This window comes from Accipiter gentilis, chromosome 29, assembly GCF_929443795.1.
Source record: "Accipiter gentilis chromosome 29, bAccGen1.1, whole genome shotgun sequence".
In the NCBI taxonomy this organism is placed as follows: Eukaryota; Metazoa; Chordata; class Aves; order Accipitriformes; family Accipitridae; genus Astur; species Astur gentilis.
In genome coordinates, this window is record NC_064908.1 from 986,037 (window position 1) to 1,007,395 (window position 21,359).

A 21,359-nucleotide genomic window follows, 5' to 3' on the forward strand; every position below is an offset into this window, starting at 1 on the left:
TTCAAAAGGGAGATGGTTTATTCCTGTAAGAAACAGGCTAGGCAGCAGGGAGGTGGGATTCCTGTAACTGTTTTAAGAGCTCTGTTAAAACGTCACCTTTTTGCTTGTCTGTGGCTCTGCAGCAGCTCTGCTGAAGGTCGTTTTTCTGTATGAGCAATCTTGGTGGTCTAGCATGGAGTCAGGTGCTCTAATCTGGCCCATGGCAGACTCTAAAATTCTTTGAGCAGTTCCTATCAAAACAGTTTTCAAAGAGGTTTTCTGTCACCACTTAAACTAGTATTTCCTTGGGCCATTGGGTAAAATCCCTGTTCAGAGATGCTCTTCGCGCAGTAGCCGATGGGTGGCTTAGGACCAAAATAATCTTCTTTGCCTTAATCCCATCCTGCTACTTTGACCTTCCTTCAGACATCACCGTTGTAGCCTGCTCAGCTCCCTCTGCCCACACACCTTGCTGCTGCTGGGAGAGAACCCTGACTCCCTGGAGAGCTTCAACAGCCCCTCTAGCAGCAATAGCAGTGTGAAAGGAGATCCCAGCTAAAAGTATTTACAGGTGAATGTTACTGTTGACTTGTCCTTTCCCATTGTTGTTGTAAGCTTGTAACTTCCATCAAAACTTGCTCCGAGTGTGTGAAACATCCTCACCTGCCCATCAGCATGATGATGATCAACATTAGGAAAACTAACAACATTTTTCCTGGGTCAAGGAGAAAGCACAGCCTGCCCAGGGCAACAAGCAGCTGAGCTCTGGGAGGGAAGTGCAGAAGCAACCCTAGCAGCTTCAACATATGCTCAGGAATTGATTAAGGTAATTTTTTTTTCTTTTACCTGGATTAATGTAGTTTGCAGGTTCAACTGTCTTGTACATTAAGTCTGTTTGTGTGGATTGGTACCTTTTGACCAGACTCTATAAAATACCTGTGCACTAAATAAAGCATCTTTGTAATCACTGCTTGCCCAAGTTGTGGGGACAAAAGAGTTGAGGAAATTGCCAGCAATGAGAGGGGTCGATGTCTGTAATGTATCTACTGGCAGGTCTGTAGCTGCCTGCCCCTCCTCTCGTCAGCTTCAATTTTAGTTGATAGTTTTATGGGAAAGGTTTGGAAGCTAATCTAGCATCTCCTGTTTGACCCAGCACTATGTTGTTAGATGTCCTGGAGCGTGCTGCTGCTCATGAAGGACTCCCCTGGGGCTGTGCATGCTGGATGCCATGTCTCTGCTTTGTGGGAAACAAAATAACTCCCAGGGCAGGAAGGTCTGTGTGCTTAAGGACCGGAGGAGCTGCAGGCAAGCAGGTAAAAGAAATGCTGCGGGCTGATTCCTGCCTTGGGGGAAGCACCCAACTGGGTGTGCAGGAGTTCAAAAAGCAAAGAACATAATTTTCTGATATAGGTTTATAATGAATTTTGACTTAAAATAATAAGCAGTATACACAACATACAAGTGAATTTTACAGAGACGCTGTTGTATCTGTTGACTTAAGAACCTACCAGTAAGTTCACAGATTTTGTTTGCTTTCTCTAGACCTCTGTGTCTGCCAGCATCTAGGGGTGGCCCTTGGCTGTGTGCAGTCATTCAGGTTTCAGTCCCAATTTACAGCTCCGCTTGTCACCTTCGCTGGGGAGATGGGGAGAAGCCTCGTGCAGAGGTTGCTCTTGCTCAGCGGGGTCAGCAGTGGCCAGGAGCAGTGTGCCGGGTCTGCTCGAGGGAAATGCAGGTATCACGGAACTGCCTTATGGAACTGCCTTACGGGCTTGCAACACTCTTCCTCTGGCGTTGCAAAAAAGTAAAAGCAAGGATGCTTTCTGCAAGAGCAGATTATTCTGAACTAGTGGTTTTTTGCTGGTGAAACTTTACTGCAATGTAAATTCTGTGGGGAGGTGCAGGTTTCCTCAGCCATCGCATCCCGACGATCGGTCCTCCAAGTCTGTATCGGTTGCGCCGTCCCTTTGCAAAGAGAACAACGGACAACAGCAGTTTCACAGTTGAAGCAAGGATTGCAGACTCCTCCTAGGTAGGGGATTAGTTTTGCTGAGCAAACAGAAGGGTCCACAGTACCTCCTGGGAAATGCAGTCCTTTCTTTAGTGCTTTGCAGAATTAATTAAATAAAAGCCATGCAGTTGAACTACAGCTCCCAGAATGTCACGGCCCTCGGGGCACAGGGTTTTAAAAAAATTGCAAGGGGGGGTGGCGGCAGTGGATTCTTCCCTCTGTGCTCCCGTCTCCTCAGGTCTGGTCCAACCACTCGGCCCGTTTCGGTGCTTTACACGTGTGCACGTCCACAGTGTCCTCGCACTCCTTGCAGCGCACAGCGCAGCACCAGTGGAACTTGCACTCGCACTTGGTGATGCGAGTGACGCGCGTGGTGTCGTACCCCCGCCCGCAGCACATCACCTCGCAGCCGTCCGTCCCGCGGGACATCTTGTTGCACACGCGACCGGCCGTGCCCAGGGAGCCTGGGGAAGGAAGCGAGAGCAGGTCAGGGTGTCCCTTCTCCATCTTGTTCAAACGCTTCCTCCCCCCCGGCCCCGCAACTGTTGGCAGCGATAAGATGGGGTATCTACCGTCTGCAACGGAGACCTCGGGTACGACTGCCTTAGCAGTGGTGAAATCTCGTATCTGTCACAGCACGTGCCGCAGCACGGTGCCGCGGTGTGGCTTCCGAAGGCTGGGCACAGGCTGCGGGGAAGAGGTTGCGGAGCCTGTGCTTGCTTTGCTCTAGGGGCGTGGGCTGCGGCACGGGTAGCGAGCCTGGCCAGGGATGCGGCTTCGGTGACCCTCTGCACAGCCCCTTCCCCGCACGCGCTGCTGGAGCCTGCACCGCTGCTGCCCAGAGCGCAAGGCGGGGGACGGGACGGGGATGGGCTTTGTGCGGCCCCTCTGCGCCCGGGGGGGGCCCTGGAGCGGCGTACGCCTGCCAAGCTGGGCTTTGCAGCTGGCAAAGCTAGAAGTGCCCCCTCTGCTCAGGCTTAGGGCTCACTGAAGGGCGGCAGGAGCATGTGCTGCCTTCCTGAGCCCCCGTGCCGACTGCGAACCCCTGACCCGGGGATGCTGCAGGCTGAGAAACCGTTGACCTCTCTGCAGGAGCTGAGCAGCCCTGACAGGCCTTCCCCACTCTCATCCCAGCCTCGGGCTGGGTTCAGAGAAGCCGGCAGCCTACTGCACAAAACGGGCTATTTATTGCCTATTTAAGGAGCTTTGCTCTGCAGGAGAAAGGCTCTCAGGAAACGCTGCGCTACATTCATTACAAGAGGCCTGAGGGGTTTGGATCTTTGGTGTAAAGCCTGGGGATTTTGGACAAACCCAGTCCTGTCTGTGCAGGTGTGAGGTGCTGTGGGGACCCAGTGCTCCAGTGAGCACCAACACCCGCTGAGGGCCTGGGTAACCCCACACTGGGGACTGGGGTTCAGTGGGGAAGCTGACGTCCCAAAGCAGCCTGGCCAGGCTGGGCTAGTTGGGAAGCTGCTGGCCTGTCAGGAGGGGAAGCAGAGCTGCTTTTGGGCAATGACTGGAGCTTTGGTTTTTACCTGCTGACTTGTCCATCACGCAGTAATCGGGTGAGTTCTCAAAATACACCAGATCTGTTTTCGTGGGCTTCCTGAAGTTCTTGTTGGCCACCGTGAAGCCAGTGCCGTCCTGGTTCATCGTCACCTGGATGGCCCCATTGTATTTCTTCCTTAGGTAATCCCCTGTTTTTCGAAAATCTGACATTGCCAGCCAACAAGTCCTTAGTGTGCAGGAGCCGCTGACCCCATGGCATTTGCACTCCAGCTTCAGGAAACGTTTCACAGCCTGCGGGAACAGAGATGCCATGAGGACCGGCGGTCACCCTGGGCGTCAGACATCACGCCTGGGTCTGCTTGTTCCTGGTGCAGCTTATCGGCCCTCCCTTGTGCGGGACGGGGCTTCTAACAGGAGAGGGGTGCTGCGTGTGGAGGGCACGTTCCCACGGTCACTGATGCCAGCATCAGTGAGGACGTGTGCTGGGGGCAAAGGCAAGCAGGGTCCTGCCATCCCTGTGGGGCCGGTCCCCGGGCAGAGCATCCAGGGGGGCACTGGGAAGGCAGGGCAGCATCCTGCCCCCGTCTGCAGCGGGACCTGCCCTCCGCGGACACCCAGGGTCCTGCCCGTATCCTGCCCATATTCCCGAGCTGCTCCCACTGCCCGTTCCCCTGCGAGAGGTGCCGGTGGGACGGCGGGCCAGGCGCTCGGCTCGGCCGCGAGGGCTGCGCTCACCATCCTCCCGCAGCGGTTGTTGTGCAGGTTCATCAGCGCCCGGGCGTCCTTCACTTTCTTCTCCTTGGCGTCCACGAAGGCTTTGGCAAACCGGATCCCGTAGTTGATGTTGTCGCTGCAGCCGCCCCAGTCGAACTCCCCGCGCTCGTCCTTGGAGCGGCCCCTCTTGAGCGGGTCGCAGCTGCAGGCCTTCAGGTCCCCTTGGCTGCACGCCCGCGTGATGGCGTAGACCACTCCGGCCGAGGAGATGGCGTAGACGAAGGCGGCCTCCCTGCTGCCTACCATGGGAAGAGAAACGGGGACGGGGAGTGAGCGTGCCGTGCCAGGCGCCTGCAGCCCACCAAGGAGCAGGGCACCGTGCGGCAGCACGTTCACGGCTGGGGGTGAGACCGTCCCGCACACAGGTAAGCCAAGCCTGGCCATCTCTGCTGGCCACCGAGTCCAGCCTCGGCTTCCCTGGCACTTTCAGACTAAGGGGAAATTCACGTTGAGGCTCGGGACGTTGCGCCGCTCTCGGGACTGCCCGACCAGTCCCCCTCGCTGACCTGCGGCTCAGGGGCCAGGCGGTGCCTGCTGGTGCTGCGACGGCAGGACCAGCCAGCACCCTTCGGCCGGGGCCGCCTCCCTCCCGGGGTGATGCCGAGCGCGGGAGCTGGCGCCAGCTCCGGCCCGGCTCAGCTTTCCCTGCGTGGCACAGCTTGCCGCCTGCTATTTTATGTCTCTGGTTCAAGTTCGCAGCTGTTTTTATAACGCTGTAAAAGAAGCTGCAAATCAAAACCACGTTCGTCTTCATTTTGAGAGCCTTTGAAAGCAACTTCAAAGGCAGCAGAGCTCTCTTTGGGCCTCGCAGGATGGGGCTGTGGCAAGGAGCTTTCATCATTCCCCATCCTTTGCCAGGAGAGGATGCGGGCAGGAGTAAAGGTGCCGTCGCGGGGACGGAGAGGCTGGGACCACGCAGGCTGCAGCGCGGCAGGGTGAGTGCCGCGTCCCGGCTCGCAGCCCCCTTCCCTCCAGCCCGCTCCTTGCTGGGGGTCTGGTTTGCAGGCTCTGCTGCTTGTCCGCCCCGCCGGGCAGCTGCCCCATCCCCCCGCCAGCTGGGAGCAAGCCCCCCGCTCGCCGGCTCCCTCCACGGGCGCTCACATGTTCTCCATATGAGCTGCTCCTGGCGAGTCGAAAGGCTCTTCCCAGCCGCCTTTGATTTGGAGGCCACGTGGCTGGATGCACCCCGGCACATCACGGGGAGCAGCAGCATCTGTCCCGGAGCGCCGCTGCCTGCACCGGGGTCTGCTCGCTGCCGGAGCCCTCCCGGGGGGCGGCTGGAGCCCACGATGCTGCTCCTGCTCTGGAACCACCCCTGTCCCCGTCGCACCCTTCCTCTTCGCTCCTAGAGTCCATCCCTGCTGTGTCGTACCTGTCCCTCACCTGGAGCGGGAAGGTCCCTCCCGGGCAGGGTCTGCGCCCAGCCCAGCCGTTCGTACAGGGCTGATGTCTGCCCCGTAGCCGTGGTCCTCCTCCACCTTGGAGCCCGAAGCGAGGACTGGAGCCGTGGCTCTGCTTTGCCTCCCTTGCCAGGCAAGGGAACAGCCAGTTCCCACGTGAATTGCTGAGTCCTGGCCAACCCTGCTCTCCAAATATTTATATATCCCATTACTGTTTACATATGAGCCTGTTCTCTGGAGGTGTCTCCTCCTTCCCCCTTCTCCCCCAGTGCTCCCCCTGTTCCATCTCATCTGGTGCAGCTATTCCGAATGCAGTGCTCCGCTCCCATTACTGCTTGATTAATTTACAGGGAAAGGCAAAGCTCTTCTAAGGGAGTAATCCAAGCCACTGGGCACGGCAGCCCTGCGAGAGGAGAGACTCTCCCAGGGAGACAAGGCACATGGTAGTGGGAAGGGGATGGGGCAGAACCTACTTCGCAGCATGACCCGGCCGAAGACGGTGTGGTCCCGGTCCAGGGTGCTGCAGTTCCAGCGGTGGTGCCGGAACTGGTGCTGGCACTCCCGGATCCACTCCTTGGCTCCCTCCCCGACCGACTGCATGATGTCAGGATATCTCTGGCACAGCTGCCGCTGCTTGTTCACCAGCCCTGGGATGTTATCGCAGATCACCCTCGCGCCCAGCGCCCCGATATACCTGCGAGAGAGAACGGTGCCACATTAGCACGCTGCCCACGGAGGGGGAAGGTGCGGGGCTCTGGCTCCCCGGGTCCCCACCAGCTGGGTGGGAGGGCTTGTACTGAAGCCCACTCTTTTCTTTCTAGCTGTGTCACAGCTGCTCTGGGCTCTGCCAAGGGCGTACCCCCACAGCGGTGTCCCCTCCTTGCAGCATCCCCTTGGCGTGGGCGAGCCGGGGATGCTGCGCAGCACGCTGCTTGGCTGCGCAGCGAGACCTGCCCGGTGCTGCTGTTAAGACAGGCAGGACGCAGGGACAGGGCACTGCTGAGCCATCACAGCTTTGGTCTTTGTGTTTAACAAAATAATCCCAAGCCGCACCAGCCTGGGGCAGGCGAAGATCTGCTCTGTGCGTGCATCGCTGCGGCAGGGAGCCCTGTGGAGCCCGCCTCCCCCAGGAGACAGCCAGCTATGGGTGCTGCAAGTCACGGGTCCCGTGCCCCTGAGAGCCTGGGCTCTCTGTGAGCTCCTGGGGCAGCAGCGGAGGAACTTGCTGATGTGCAAAACCTCCCTCCCACCCTCTTCCCTACATCCCAGCCCTGCTCTGCAGCCCGGCCCTGCTGAGCGCAGCAGGATGGAGCCCAGCTGAGACCAGCACAGCCGGTGCTGGTGCAGGCTCTGCACCGTCTCCTGCCTGCACGCTGGCTGGGGCACACGGGGGGAACAACAGTCCATGGCAGAGGCGCGATGCCCGTGTGGGGGAGAAAGAGGAGCTTGCTTCGCATCTTGTTGCTGCAGTCCTCGTCCACACCATTAAGCCCCCAGCTATCTAGCCCTCTCTGTGCCCCTCTTGCACCAGTGAACAGTTATGGTCACACTCTGAAGCTGGATAACTGGGAGAACTACGCTGTGCCTCCTGTCCTGCCTGTACCCTGCCTGCACCCCGGTCCCCTCCCTGCAGCGGTGGGGAGAGGGCGGGAGCTCGGAGCAGAAAGACAACGTGCAAACAACAGTCTGGTAGAGCGTGGCTGAGCCCCACGGGCAGCCTTCCACGGACACAGGGAAGGGACCCCGAGCTCTGCCCCGCAGCCTTGCACCAGCCCGGACAATGGCGGTGAGATGGAATTTTCCATCCCGGTCAGTCGCTGCCTGCGCCGCCCGCTCGCCCCAGCCAGGCAGCAGCTGCCTGTGCCGGAGGACGATGTTTGCCACAGAGCGCGGAGCTGTGATTCTGGCTGGAAGGGATGAGGTTTGGGTAGGATTCAAATTTTTCAACCCCCCAGACTGGAAGTAAGAACCTTCCTTTAAGAATAATAAAAAGCAGTAAGCTTGGGCAATATTTCATTGTCTCTCTCTGGCCATGTTCTATCACTTCTATCGGCCCCAGAGAGAGCTCGCAGGCTCAGGAAAGCCCTGCGAGCGCAGAAAGCAATGGGAACTGTTCCCTTTTTTAAAATATTTTGTTTAAACGCTGGCAGAAGCACAAGGTCATCTCAGGCTGGAGCTGAGGATAATAGACCCGGCTCCCCATGGCTTTGCAAGCCCCAACTCTGGGGGCCAGCGAGCGTTATTTTCACAGGCTTGCTCGTCAGCCTTTCATCCTGCAGAGCAGGGGAGCAAGGGAGATGGCAAAACCGTTCAGGAAAGAAAAGCCCACAGGAGCTCATCAAGCAGTACCGACTGCAGACGTTTAATTGCCTTGCTCACGCTGAGCTGCGAGAGTGGCCAGTTCCTTCCCGTGGTGAGTAGGGCAGCGTGGAGGAGCATCCCACCAGCTGGACAATGGCACAGGCCAGGGGTCTCGAGTGGGGCTGCAAAGATCCCGTGGGGAAAGCGTGTGGCCAGGTACCCTGGCCCTGAATTTGTTCTGCCCAGCCTGCCCGGTCCCAGCAAGGATGGGGATGGCTGACGTGTCCCTGCCCGCGCTGCCAGGAGCTGGGACGAGGCTGCTGGGAGGCAGCGGTGTTGCAGGATGGAGGTTGCAGCAGTAGCCAAAGCTCCCCTTCACTGGAGGAAAGAGATGCTGGGAAAGCTGGAAAAGGTAAAACGTTCTTTGATGGGCCGCCTCACCAGGGACCTTGCGGGACCGCCATCCCCTGTCCGCCTCCAGCGCTGCTGAGCTGCGGCACCGGTCTTTGGTAACGCCGGTGGGCTGTAAGCAGGGCTGGCTTTGGGGAGACACGCTGGCAGCTGGCAGAGGAGCTGCCTCCACGCCGGGAGAGCCGGCAGATAAAGCACTGACTAACACCATCCCCCGGGAGACTGAGATCAAGGAAAACCCTCCAGACAAGATAAACACCAGGCGCTCCCTTTTTCACACTGTGAGCTAATTACTTCTCGTTAATTCTCCTGCCAAATACCCAGATCAGAGCAAACATTATCAGCAGGAGAAAGTGGAAGGAGAGCAGGGTGAAGGGCACCGACCCCAAGGGAACACCTGGCCGTGCAGGGTCCCAGACGCCCGCCGGGCTCGGTGGTTGCACCCCCCTTTTTGCTTGTGGCTGCAATCAAGCAGCGTATTTGTTGCAGTACCTACACGCCTCCATTGGAGATTATGTACTGAAAACCATCCTACGGTTGCTGTGGCGTTGGAAAGTGGCATGGCACAACAAGGGGGAAAATTCCTCACGTGTCTTGGAAAGGCTGCAGTTATCTCAGCGAGACCGAGATCTTCCATTTCGTGAGAAATACTCCAGTTGGGTTCAGTTACTCTGAAATGGAGCGAGACGGGGAACTTCAGAAAATTCTGCCAAGCAGAATTTTGGGAGGGAAAAAACCCAAACATTTGTTTTGGATTGATTAAAGCATCCCTTCCGATTTTATTTCTAAAAACCTATGACATTTTAAAAACACTGAAATGGGAAAGACAATGGATGTTCTGAGAAGTTCCCAGCTGCCTTATCAGAACTTCATTTTTAAAAAATGAAGTTGTGCTGGAAGTGGCAAGCTTCTGTGAAATGCTGTACTCTTGGGGAATCTGCATTTTTACAGCAGGAAAAAACCCCAAGCCCTGCGTCCAGAAAAGTCTGTGAGAGGAACTGCTCCCGATGCTGGATGCTGCTCGGGCCTGGACTTCTGCATGGTCAGAAGGAGAGAGGCAGGAGCAGCCTGTGAGAGCCGGGCAGCCTGCAGCGAGGAGGAGCTGGGAGGGAGGGAGGGAGTTAATAATTAAGAGCACGTGGGGATAATGATCCCCCATCTTGTCAAACGGGGGTCCATGGGCTGCTGCCTCCTGTGAGGTCCTCTCACAGTGTCTGTTTGCTCAGCTCAGGCAGAGGGGCTGGCACCGATCCCTCCGACAGCCTCTGGCTGCGCGATGCTGCATCATTTACTTCTTGCAAAGCAGCATGCAATCCCAAGCTTGCTGTGTTTCCCATTTGCTCCTAGAGTTCAGCGGCCAGGAGATGGGTGTGAGCCGCAGTGCTGATGGAAACGCTGTGCTACCACGCGTGGCACCGGGCCTCTGCCTCCCGCCCTCCCTTCCCCGTTCCCTGCAAGGAGCGACTTGCACAGCAGCAGCAGAGACTTCACGTTACGAAGGCAAGTGCTTTCCGAGCCTGCCAGGTAAAGGAGGTAAAGCGCTCCTCGCTCCCGGCTAGCCTTTCTCCTCCCTGCAAGTAAATCCATTGCACGGACACGTCCACCGGTGCAGCTGAAGCAAGCTCCTTCGCAACAGCCCCTGAGCGCCGGCCACTCCGATGCACTGGGGGAACAGGAGAGAACTGTCACATGTTGGCTCCCAGTTGTTGTTCTTGTTCTAAGAGTCTGCTGACTTCAACTCTTGTAAACAAGGAGAAACCTAAATTGCTTCTAAGATAAACATGCAAATCAGAGGCAGACGCATCTATTTACTTGGCAGCATGCATTTTGTGCTAACCCCCTTCCACGGCTTGCCTCCGTGCTGTATGTGTCCTGCTCCCGCGCTTCCCACAAGAGCCTGCCCAGCTTCCCAAAGGACTTGCAGACTCCTCAGGGTGCTCTCGCAGAACTGCGCGGCCCGTGTCGTGTCTCTGCCCTCAGCTCAGACTGCTCTGGTGAAAGTCTGAACAGCTCAGAGCTTTCCTATCCACGGCTGCTCTCCTCCCTGTACGTGCAGTTCCCTGCGGGTTAGGAGGGGATCCCCACAGTTGCCACGTGGGCCGTGAGTTCCTGGGATCTGCTGCATCTTGCCCCAAGGATCAGATCCCAGTACACCTTGTTCCTTCTCCATCTTCACCGTGCTGGAATCTTTTTCTGGATCAATGAACCGTGCTTTTGGCACCCACATAGTGTGCAGCTTCCCAGTTGCTGAGCTCTTTAATAGGAAAGACCAAAATACTCAGGAAAAGCACTGTAGCCCAGGTGTAGTGGTGGGGGGATCGAGAGCGTAGCCAGAGCCTAAGGCACCTTACCAACAGGCAGATGGGAACTTCTACTGCTGGAGAAAGGAGACCGCTCCAGCCTGCCCCAAACGTGTTACCTGGCCAGGTGAGCAAACTGGCTGTGGGGCTGCTGAGGGGTTTCTCCGGCCCCCAGGAGCACCGGGCTGCGTTTATGGGGGCTTGGGGGGTGCTCTGCAAAACAGCGTTCAGAGGGAACCATCACTCTAGAGCTCAAGGTAGGAAGATGCTCCAAAGGGAAATTCAGTTTCCCATTCGTTATAAATAAACAGCCCCCTGCAATATAGACCTGGGGCACATCCCGATTTTTTTCGTAACTCAGAGCTGTTGGCAGTAGTTTTGTTTAATAGCTAAAACTCTACTGGCTGACCCAGTTCTTTGTGGGGGAAGCTCTCCGGTCCCAAAGAGGCAACGGCAGCGAAGCTCCTGTGCAGACCCAGCTCCGGCCGTCAGCAGCCACCCGCGACGCGACGTTTCTCCCGGGAGCGGGTAAGTCAGCCCGGCAGGGGCGAAGCCTCGTACCTCTGCGGCGTGCCCGGCTGCCGCTCGCTTTGCGCAGGGCTGGGCTGAGCTTTGTGAGGAAATACCAGCCATTGCGGGGCTGCGGGCGTTGCGGTGGCCGGGGAAAGCTCTGCGTTCCCTCCTGGTGCCAGCCCAGGGCTTGCCTCGTTGCGCGGTATCGGCCTTTGCCCAGGCGTGCGGGTGCAGGTGGCTCTGGTTGCGGCTCTCCAAAACAGCCCGGCTGCTCTCCTCTCGTGCCGGCCACGTGCCCCGGCTTTGCGGAACGGCTGCCTCCGTGGCCTCCCGCATCGTGGTGACCCGGGAGATCCGAGACCAGGAGAGGCTTAGCTGGAGCCACGCCACTGTTCTGGACTCGCTAGTAGGTATCGGGTGGAAAATGCCTCTTGGAAAATGAGGTTTTGGAGAAAGGAAAGCATTTCATGGGAACGGGTACACTTCAGCGGAATTGGAACTTGCTTTCATTTGTTGCTTCTCCATAATGCCAAGGTGTTGTTGAGAAATACAGTAGTGCGCCAATTCAGTTTCTAGTGAAAATTCTATTAGACACACTGCTGTATCTACTATTTCATTTTGCACCATTTGTGTGGCATTGAAGAACCTATTTGAGCATTGCTTGATTTCCAAAGGGAAATTTTTGGAATTGCCATTCTCAGGCAAATGAAAACTTCCAAAATTCCAAAAATTTCAAATTTACCTGTCAATATGTAAAATTTTTGCGCTCTGCTTTAGAATTAAAACAGCTGCTGAAATGTTGGAAGTTCCCACTGTGGGCAAATCGGGGCTGCACCACTGAAGGCACAATTTTAAATTAGATCAATACAAGCTGAGCGTAACTAAAATTGCTGTCGTAGGTTAGCTTTACACTGGGAGAAGGATGCCCGTGCAAGCAGCTACGATGATGCAGTGAGCCAGGGTCCAGGCGCGGGGAAGCTCAGCCGGGGCAGCTCCGGGTGCCTCCGGCTGCTCCCCGGCACGGCGCAGGGCGAACCTCCCCAACCAGGGCGGCCGGTGCCGCCCGCCAGCCGTGGCACACGGGGAGCCGGGGCACGAGGCTTCCTTGTCTCACTTGTTAATGCAGAGAGAGCGCTCATGGCTGAAAACTGACAGCAGGCTAACAGATCTCCTTCCTGTGGCTTCCCTCTTCCCGAGGATCCCCAAAACACTCTGCCAACTGTTTGTAACTCCTTGCTCAGCGGCCGAGCAGGGCAGGAACAGAAGCGCGGGGAGGGACACAGCACCACAAACCCTGTCAGCGCGATGGCTTTGAAATCGCCGGGAGATGCTCCTCCGACCTGAAGCCGGCTCTCAGCACAGGCAGCCGGCTTAGCTCCGACATCCCATCTAATGGGTTTTCAGCTTGAGAATTTGTCTTTCCTGATACTGCCTCTCATCAAGTGCAGGGTGTTTTCAACTTGGTTAAGGCAATCTGGACTGCTTAAATCGCCGGACCCCCGGCCGTGTCAACTGCTCCCAGGGGTTCCTAACAGGCTCTTTTCTTACCAGCAGTAAAAAGATGCAGGCAGCCCGACACTGTGTGCACAGCAGCACTCAGGGGCTCTAAACTTGACCAAGCCACGTTTAAAACAACACAGAAAAACAAAACAAAAAAGCAAGGAAGCAAGAAAAGCACCAAGGTGTTGTTCCTGGCCACGTTTAGCATGCCTCTCAACTCGATATCCTCTGATGGCCACCAACCGCCTGTCACGCGTAGCTCTCCCACCTAATATAACTCAGGCAAATAACCTCAGCACCGTTTGGAAGAAACGCTGAGCTTTGAGCCCCTCCGCAGCTCCGGTGCCACCAGACGCCCGTGAGCCGAGCCGTAACTGGGGCTTGGTCCTGGTGCTGGTCAACTGTGAATGCTGCCTGCTCCCAGAACCAGCCCTGGGAGGGGTGGCCTGGCACTGGTTTAGGCTCCACCGTCACTTACGGCGCTGGGGGTTTCCCTAGGTCTTTCTGCAAACCGAACGCTGTGAGAACCCCCGAGTTCCCCTTGTCCATGCCTGGGTGAAGCATGGTCCGGCTGTACCTCTTCCGACTGACGTGTGCCCGAGCCCTGTGCCTGTGAGGACATCTCCAGCCTCTTCTCCTGGACTAGCGCTGGGGGACGGCAGTGCTGCCCCGCAGCTGCCGGAGACCCGGTCCCTGTATCCTCAGGTGGGAGATGCTCGGCCTCTTGCACCATCCGTCCCGCAGGCTGGGGCCGTGAGCTGGTTTTGCGTAGAGCCTCGTCGCTGCCGACTTGTACTCCAGGAGCTGCTGAGGTAAGGTGAAAGCGTGGTCTGGCTTCTTGGTGGTATCGGAGGCTGTTGGAGTTCTTCCCTTGGGGAAACTGATTCACCTCCCCATTGCTCTTGTAACCACTCCGATAGTCCTGAAAGATCAACTTGAGAGCCAAACTATGTTGGCTTCTGTTCTCTTCCCATCCCATTGAGTCGACACAAAATCTGTATTTTGGTGGGAGGCTGGAAAGCCTTAGGCAGCTATTGGAGACACCTCGTGCAGATAGGATCAAATCCAACATCCCTGCCTCTTTGCCTGATAAAGAGCAAATTCCAACGCGCCTGGCAGCATTTCACCTCCTCCAGTTCTTTGCATACTTCCCAAGGATGCTGCACTCTCCTTCCTCTGCTCTCCCTGGCCGTGGGCAGACAATTTATAGCCAACTGCAAAGCACTTTGGGTTGCAAGGTGCTATAGACATTTGAGGTATTATTTTATTATTATAAACCCTGAGTATTTTACTAAGCCCCACTGGGAACAGGGCCATCCTGGCCTGCTGGAATTGTTAACGCCTTGGAATGATTAATAGCCCTAATTTCCTCACTTAGAGCCACTACTCTGTACGTTGAGAGTGTTAGTCTCACTTGAATACTTTTTAATATCATAATGCTGAGCCACTACCAGTGCCATTCAAGGGACATATTTTTCATTTTCTGCACCATGATCTTACTGTTTCTTGTGTATCACCCTTTTTCCAGTTGTGTGCCTTTGGTTCCTTGTCGGAGTCCCCTCTCTGTGGTTTTCCTGCACCCATGTGCAGTCAGTGGGATGCAGTTTCTGTGGGAAGGACTGAAATGTCCGGGAAACGCTGCAGTCCCGGGGAGCTGCACCCAAATGAGCGCCCTGCCCTGCCGTCCCCTCGGCTGACGTGGCGGGGTTTGTTGTTGGCATCTTGTATCGAGAGTGACCTGGAAATCGAGACCTGCTCTGCTTGCTGTGGTGTAAAGGCGAGATACGGTGTGCGCAGAATATCTATCGGGTGGGCAGCAAAGCCCCTGAGTGCTCAGGCCGCTGCAGAGCCAGAGGAGGGCTGAGGGTGGGAGGTTATAGAAGCAGAGGGAGAAAAGGACTCCGGTGGCTTTTGCAATAGTGGCCAAAATCTCGCTCAGCGCTGGGTGAAGGCTATTCCTCGGCGGCGTTGTTGGCAATGTATGAATACAATGCAAACTGCTCATCAAAAAAATGCTTTATCCTTAAGTATCAAATTTTTTCTCCCAAAATCTCAAAGCACTTTGCTAAGAGGTGGGGAGGTAAGACAATCTCTGGTGGTAAAGTAGGATGGATGATTCTTTTGCCCATGGCATATCCTGTGTGTTGGGTGCTTGCTGCTCAGAGCAGAGGCTGCGTTGTTTCTACACGACCTAGCCCAGCACAGATCTCCCCATGGTGAGCTGCAGGCACTGCTGAAATCGGTATTAGCAATAGTAAAAGGTAATGACTTTGGGAGAGCAGAGGGCTTTTTTCTTCTGCATTTCTTTCTGAGAAAGATTTCCTATAGGTGAAAGTGACCATAATGATAAATGAACTAAGAAACACAATTAGGATTATTATAACGGCACCGAGTGACTGAGAGAACCCATCTGTTCGATACACCCCAACCAAGAACACCAGGACTGCTGCAAAGGCCACAGGGTTCATTCTCCATCAGTCTGACGTTACTTTAAAACTTATTTTTCAAAGCGCGGCTGCCTGGACAGCCGGAGCTGCGGAACGCCTCGGGATAAAGACTTCCTGGTCGCTGACCTCCTGCTTTTATTGCCACGCAAAGCGCTCTGCAACAACAAACGTAGTACAGCCGGTGCGAACCCCCCGGGGATCCCCCGAGTGCTGCCGCGCCGCACGTCGTCTCCCCTTTGAGAGGACGGGTTGCCCTCCCGGTCCCTCGCCTGCGACAGCCCTGCGGCCGAGAGCGGGCGGCCGAGGAGCTGCTCTGCAGCGGGGGCACTCGTGCGGGAGGGAACGGCTCATCCCCGGCGCGGGACGGCGTCGGCGGGAGCTATGGGCAGGCAGATCTCGGAGCCGCCGCGCGAGCTGCTAGCCCCTCTGCTAGCGAAGCCCTCCTGGGGCTGCGGCGGGTCTGCCCCCCTGAGACTGGCACGGAGGGGAGGCAGCGACACCCCCGCGCGCCCCAAAGGGTTACACCGACTGGCTGTGGAGTTGCTCCATGCAGCTGTCTTTCCCTTGGCTTAATATCAAACATTCCTGTTGATGCTATTTCCCTCCCACACACCTCAGTGTGATGCCTGTTTAAATGAGCTCCTCGCTCCTATATCCTATATCCACACATATGCGTGGCTCGATTTTTCCACCACTCTTTGTGCCCATCCACTGCACCTGGACCAGGACCCAGCACCCCGTGTCACGACGGAAATGCACGGCAAACCCCGGAGAGGAACGGCTGTGGGAGCACCGCTCCATCCTACCGATCACGGTGGGAACGTCCCCTTCTCCACCTGTGTTGGGGATGTCCTCGCCAAGCGCTCGGGAACAGCTTGACACCAGGTTGCTCTAGCGCGGAGGGTGCGACAGGCGCTCCTGCTTCGTGATTTGCCCTTGGTGCGTCTTCCCTGCCCGTGCACACACACCTCCTTCCCTGGCCGAGGAAGGGAGCTGGAGCGTGGTGGCTGCCTAAATCTGGACTAGAGCATCCCTACAAGTGCCTGTCTGGGCATCCTACCCTCAGCGTGCAGCGGCTCCCCGGGAGCCCCCGTAACCCGCCGATGCCTTGAGGAGCCCCACGTGGCCGCCAGGCTCCCCGACCTGCGCCCAAGCTTGCGCTAGTCTTCCTTCCACAGATTTGTTTTATCTTTTTGGGAGCCTGATGCCTCCCATCTGTTCCAATGCCAGATGAAATTAAATATTTGTAGTTTCCAAGGGCTGTGGTTAGCAATAAACAAGTTAGCTAACGAGGATTTGGTGCGCCGGGGGGCTGGGAAGGTTCATGTGGGCTTGCAGGCAAGCGGGTATGTGTGAGGGTGGGGTGCAGTGGTGTGTGTGCATATGGCTCTGTGTACATTTTTCTTTAACCAAACCTTCAATTTAAAATGGCTTTCCACACCAGAGCAGCTAGCGGGGCTCTCAATAGCCAGTAAACTCTACTTAGTTATTTACACCAAGTTTGTTTATTGCACAGTTTATGTTTATAAGCAACTTTTGTTTAACCTTCCAAATCTTGCGGAAGGAATTTCAGAGGCCGCTTTTGGGGCCCGATGTCCTCTCGCAGCGCGCGTGGGGCACAGCCCTGCCAGGCAGGCGCCTGCCGGGGAGAGCCGCCGTCCCCCGGACGATGCTGTTCTCCCTACCCGAGTCCACTCAAGTGTAAACGGGATTTAGGGATTTTCCCCTTGCATTCCTTCCTAATTTCCGTCTGTGTTTCAGCTGGTATTTTGTTGCTAAGTAACACGTGACAGTTTGGGAACATTTCTGCATGGATGCTGCTCCCCACAGCCACGGCCGTCCTGCTGTTAGTCACGGCGGCCTCGGAGCCCGGGCAGTGCCGCCGGCCGCAACCGCACCGCCCCGAGCCCATCCTCTCTGCCCGCACAAACGCTCCTCTCGCCGCTACGTGCTCGGAGCACATGCACACGCACGTGCACCCATGGACACCTTTTCGAGCACCAAAGTTCACCAATTCCTGGCGTTTTTGTGAGGCGGCACGGGCCGTTCCCGACGTCACTGAAAATTAATAATTTGCAGTTGTTTAGAAGAAACATTTGGTTGATATTTCCTTTCCATGTACTGTGATCAGAACTGACCCATTTTTTTCTATTAATCTACTTTAAAAGTCAACTCTGAAAATGAGAAGCATTTCCTCTATTTCCACAAGTTTATTGTGTGTGAATCCCTAGAAGAATTTGGCAATAATAATAATAAGGAACGATGATGCACCACCAAATGTATTTACTGTAATATCAGTAGTGCTAAGGATGTGCTTGGAAACCTATGTAAATCACTGAATAACTTTTTCCCAAACCACAGCTGTTTGAAACCATTTTCAGTAAAACACAATTTCATCTAAACATGCTATTTTATCAGAACTGACACGTCCAACAGAACAGCGCTCGCTTCAGCGAAGGCTTTTCTTAGTTATGTTTTGGTCTCCAGAAGAGAAAGGACAATTGAAAATGTGAACTTTAGAGTTTAACGCGTTTGGGTTTTAATTTTTTTTTTTTATTTTAAAGTCACGTACTTAGGGTCTCTGAGACCAATTCTGCTAACCGAAAACATTCAAAGGGAATCGTGCCTGGCTGTGCCACGCTGAGCAGCCAGCCAGGCTGCGCAGGGGAGCTGCCCGGCCCCGGCTGCCCCGGGCTGGGCTCCTGCCCCAGCCACCCCGGGGGCTGCCCCCCGCTTTCCCTTCTCCCTCGAACGAGAAGCTGCCAGCTGGGGACTTGGTCTGCAAGCTGTGAACACGAACCGCTGCAGGAGCTAAATCTAGCTTCCTCCAAATAAGCCACAGCTACCGAGGCTTAAAATGTGGCTGGTTTTCCTCCCACTTGCTGGGAAAAGACGTGCGCTTGGAATTAGGGCAGACACCACAGCGGAGTCATCGTGAGGAGAAGTGGGGTACAACAGCAAGGAAAATAGGTGTTTTTCAGACTCCCCCGAAGAAAGAATTTTCAGCCTTCAGCCAGCATCCAAGCGTGTTACCAGAACTGCCCAGCTAGGAGCAGATGACGCCGTGACTACTCGGTACCTCGTCTTTTTCCAGCTACTTTACCCCTTGCACCCACTCCTCAGCTCTAACGAGCCTCCCCTTCTCTTGCCTCCTCGGTAATGATGAGAAATAATCCAGCCTCCTCACTGCCCTAAGACTCTTCCTTCCTTCCTCAGCTTTTAGCGTATCAGCAACATCACCTTCCGCACAGATGCTGTCCTGTCTTCGCCTGCCCTGATGGGTGGGGGCAGATCTGGCGGCTGGAAGCCAGGCCAGCGCTTGTATCAACCTGATACTCGCCAACAGTGACTCATTTTCTCGCCCAGTGATTTCAGTTCCCCGTGGGCTGATCGGGCTGCAGGAGATCTCCTCCGGGCATGGCCGGGAACGGCATCGCTATTGCTAGTTTGCATTATACGTGCACCCCGAAGGCTGTGCTGCTCTCTGGAAGAAGTAGCTCCTCACACAATCCACCTTTTGTGCCTGGTTGCAACCCGCTGCCCGAGCAGCACGTCCCCTGGGCTCCCCGCTCCCTCCCAGCCCCGCAGCTTTCCCGTTCGCCTTCCTCACCCTGGAATCACTCTCCCAGGGATGCCAGCGTGGCCACGACTGCCACACGCCCCGATGTGCACTCAAAACACTAGGAATACTTGTGTTATCGGCATGACTATTAAGCGCTCCCGGGCCCTCGCAACATGCTCCACGGTAGTTGAGGAATTCCAGAAACCACCGATCTCTTTCGGTGGCAGATGGGTTGAATTTGATTAAGTTCTGCTTCATCCACTGCAATGTGCTAATGAGTTGGTGAGATTGGCACGGAAAACAGTGTCTTCCCCAAGATTAGAAAGGACTTTTAAGGGTGGGGGACACTGAGAACTTTGCTGCAGCAAAGGCTTTGTTTCTGCAGTGTTACTGAACTACCGAAGCAGCACGGCGTCCCTTGGAAAACTTCATGGTCCTTGTTTTCCTAATTACTCTCGGTCTGCATACATCACTTTTCGTTGTTACAGGAGTCGGGACCGGAGGAGACTTAATTTCTAGAGGGCTGGTATTTTCTATGGCATCACGTCTATCTGCTACAGAGCCTCATCTTATCCGAAGGATGGAGAACAGCAACTTCCCAGCTTACTAGAAGCTGCAATACAAGCGCGGGGGGCAAGACCGCAGCCCGTCGGGAGCTGCGAGCTCCGGCGCGACCGCCGCGTTGCAGAGCGGGGCTCGGGGGAGCGGAGGGTCTAAACCGTACCCAGGGCTAATCCTGCTCCCGCCGCTGCCCGGGGAGGGACGGCTTGACGGGGGGGGGGGGTCACGGCGCCCGGGGCTCGGCTCCCCGGCAGATGCGGCGGGAGCCGGGGGGGTCCCCGCGGCAAGTCCCGGCCCCCGGGCACGACCGGGCGGCGCCGGCGCTTTCGGGGCGCGGGGTGCCCGGGGAGCGCTGCGGCGGCTGCGCCCCGGGGGAAAGCCCCGGCCCCGCGGCGGGTCGGCGGCGAAGGCGGTTCCCCCTCCGCCCGCTGCGGCTTCCCCGGGAGCCCGGGCCGCCGCCGGAGCCGCGCAGGTGGAGCCGGGGGGAGCCCCGAGCCCGTCCTGCCGCGGGGGGCTCCCGGCCGGGACCGGGCCGGGCACCGCGACCGGGACCCGCGATGCGCCCGGCGGGGCGGGGGGAGCCCGCGCAGCCCCGGCCGGCGCCCGCCGGCTCCCGCTGCCCCGCGCGGGGCTCCCACGGCCGCACGTCGGGCTCCGGCTCCGGCCCCGGCCCGGCGGGGCTCGCCGCGCTCCCGCCGGCGCTGCCGCAGCCCCCGGCCGGGCTTCCCAGCCCCGTCCCCGTCCCGGTCCGGCGGCCGAGCCCGGCGCGGCTCCCGCCGGCGGCGGCCCGGGGACCGTCGGGGCGGCGGACCCGTCGCGGGGGACTCACCACCACGAGGAGTCGGCGCGGGGCGTCAGGGCGAGCAGGAGGAGGACGAGGGGCAGGCAAAGCCGCGGGGCCGCGCCCGCCGTCCGAGGGAAGGCTCCGCACTCCGCACGCCCGGGGGCCAAGGCAATCCCAGGAGACGCTTCCAGGCGGTTTGGGCTGAGCATATCTCTCCGGGGCGGGGTCCAGACGGAGAAATGACCGGGGAGGGGGGTCCTGCCCGCGCTCCCCTCGGGGGCACTGCCCGTCACGGCCCCGCGGCGGGGCTGCCGGCTCCGCGCTGCTGAGCGAGCCCCGGCTGGGCCCCCGCTCCCAGGCGCATGCTGCTGCGCGGGGGGCGGCAGGGCCGGGCCGGGCCGGGCCGGGCCGGGCAGGGCCGGGCGGCGGCGGGGCTCCCCGCGGGGTCCCGGGCCGAGGGGGGCGTCTCAGCGGGGCCGGCGCCCCCCGAGCGGCGCGGGGCGGGCGGCGGGGCCGGGCCGGGCCATAGAGGTCCTTGCGCGGAGGGCGAGGACGCACTGGGGATGGGAGCGCGGGGGCCGTGGCCAAATATTGACAGCGCCCGCCGTGCTGCGGGCTCTCATTGGGCAGAGTCAGAGGCGCGGAGCCGCCGCTCCGGCCGGGCCGACCCCCACCTCCCCAAGGGCACGTCGGACAGCCCCCTCCGGGCTCCTGCCCACCGCCGCCGGGGCTGCCCCTGCCGCCGCCCCGCCGGCCGCGCCCGCGGAGCCGGGAGCCGCGGAGCCGCCGGCCGCGGCCGCCCCGTCGGGCTCCGCCCGGGCCGGGGGCGCAGCGGGATGCTCGGGGCCGGGGCCGCCGCCGGCTCCTCCCGCGCTCGCCCCCGCCAGGTGTCACTGCAGGGCGGGAAACGGCCGGCCGCGCTCCGCGGGGGCTCCGCGGGGGCTCCGCGCCCCGCTTGGGGGGCCGCCGGCCGCGCCCTGCCCGCCCGCCTCCGCCGCCTCCCGCGGGGCCGCCGCCGCCGGCGGCAGCGCTCCCGCGGGCCGGGGAGCCGGCGGCTCCGGCGCTGGCCGGGCGGGCGGAGTGGGGGGGTCTCGGCGCGGGCGGCGCGGGAACCTGCCGGCAGCGGCCCGGGGGACGGGGGACACAGCCGCTCTTCTTGGGACGGGCGCTGCCGGCGGCCGGGGCGTCCCCCGCGAGAGCCACCGCCTCGCTGCCCTGGGACCGCCGCCGGCCGCCCCGCTTATGTGCCAGTTTGGCCAGAGGTTTCGCAGCTCTGCCGCGCCTCTGCCGTCTGTGGCTGCGGGACG

The 21,359-nt window shown here is 58.3% G+C and overlaps 2 protein-coding genes across 2 annotated transcripts in view; one reads left to right on the forward strand and one right to left on the reverse strand.

The window, feature by feature from the left end:
* Positions 1-21,359, forward strand: part of ST7L (suppression of tumorigenicity 7 like) — a 102,356-nt gene that overhangs the window by 29,918 nt on the left and 51,079 nt on the right. The window lies entirely within an intron of this gene.
* On the reverse strand, positions 1,248-20,263 carry WNT2B (Wnt family member 2B). The gene is made up of 5 exons (XM_049831924.1): positions 20,098-20,263; positions 6,147-6,367; positions 4,235-4,512; positions 3,526-3,790; positions 1,248-2,454 (listed from the first exon to the last, which is right to left on the reverse strand). Exons 1-5 carry the CDS (start codon positions 20,259-20,261, stop codon positions 2,225-2,227), a joined length of 1,158 nt encoding a protein of 385 aa, XP_049687881.1. The 5' UTR covers positions 20,262-20,263; the 3' UTR covers positions 1,248-2,224.

Coding starts and splice junctions, on each gene's coding strand:
- WNT2B (XM_049831924.1), bottom strand. CDS start 20,261: ATGCTCAGCCCAAACCGCCTGGAAGCGTCTCCTGGGATTGCCTTGGCC. Junction 6,368..20,097: donor CGCGCCGACTCCTCGTGGTG/GTGAGTCCCCCG, acceptor TCTCTCTCGCAG/GTATATCGGGGCGCTGGGCG. Junction 2,455..3,525: donor CGTGATGGACAAGTCAGCAG/GTAAAAACCAAA, acceptor TTCCTTCCCCAG/GCTCCCTGGGCACGGCCGGT.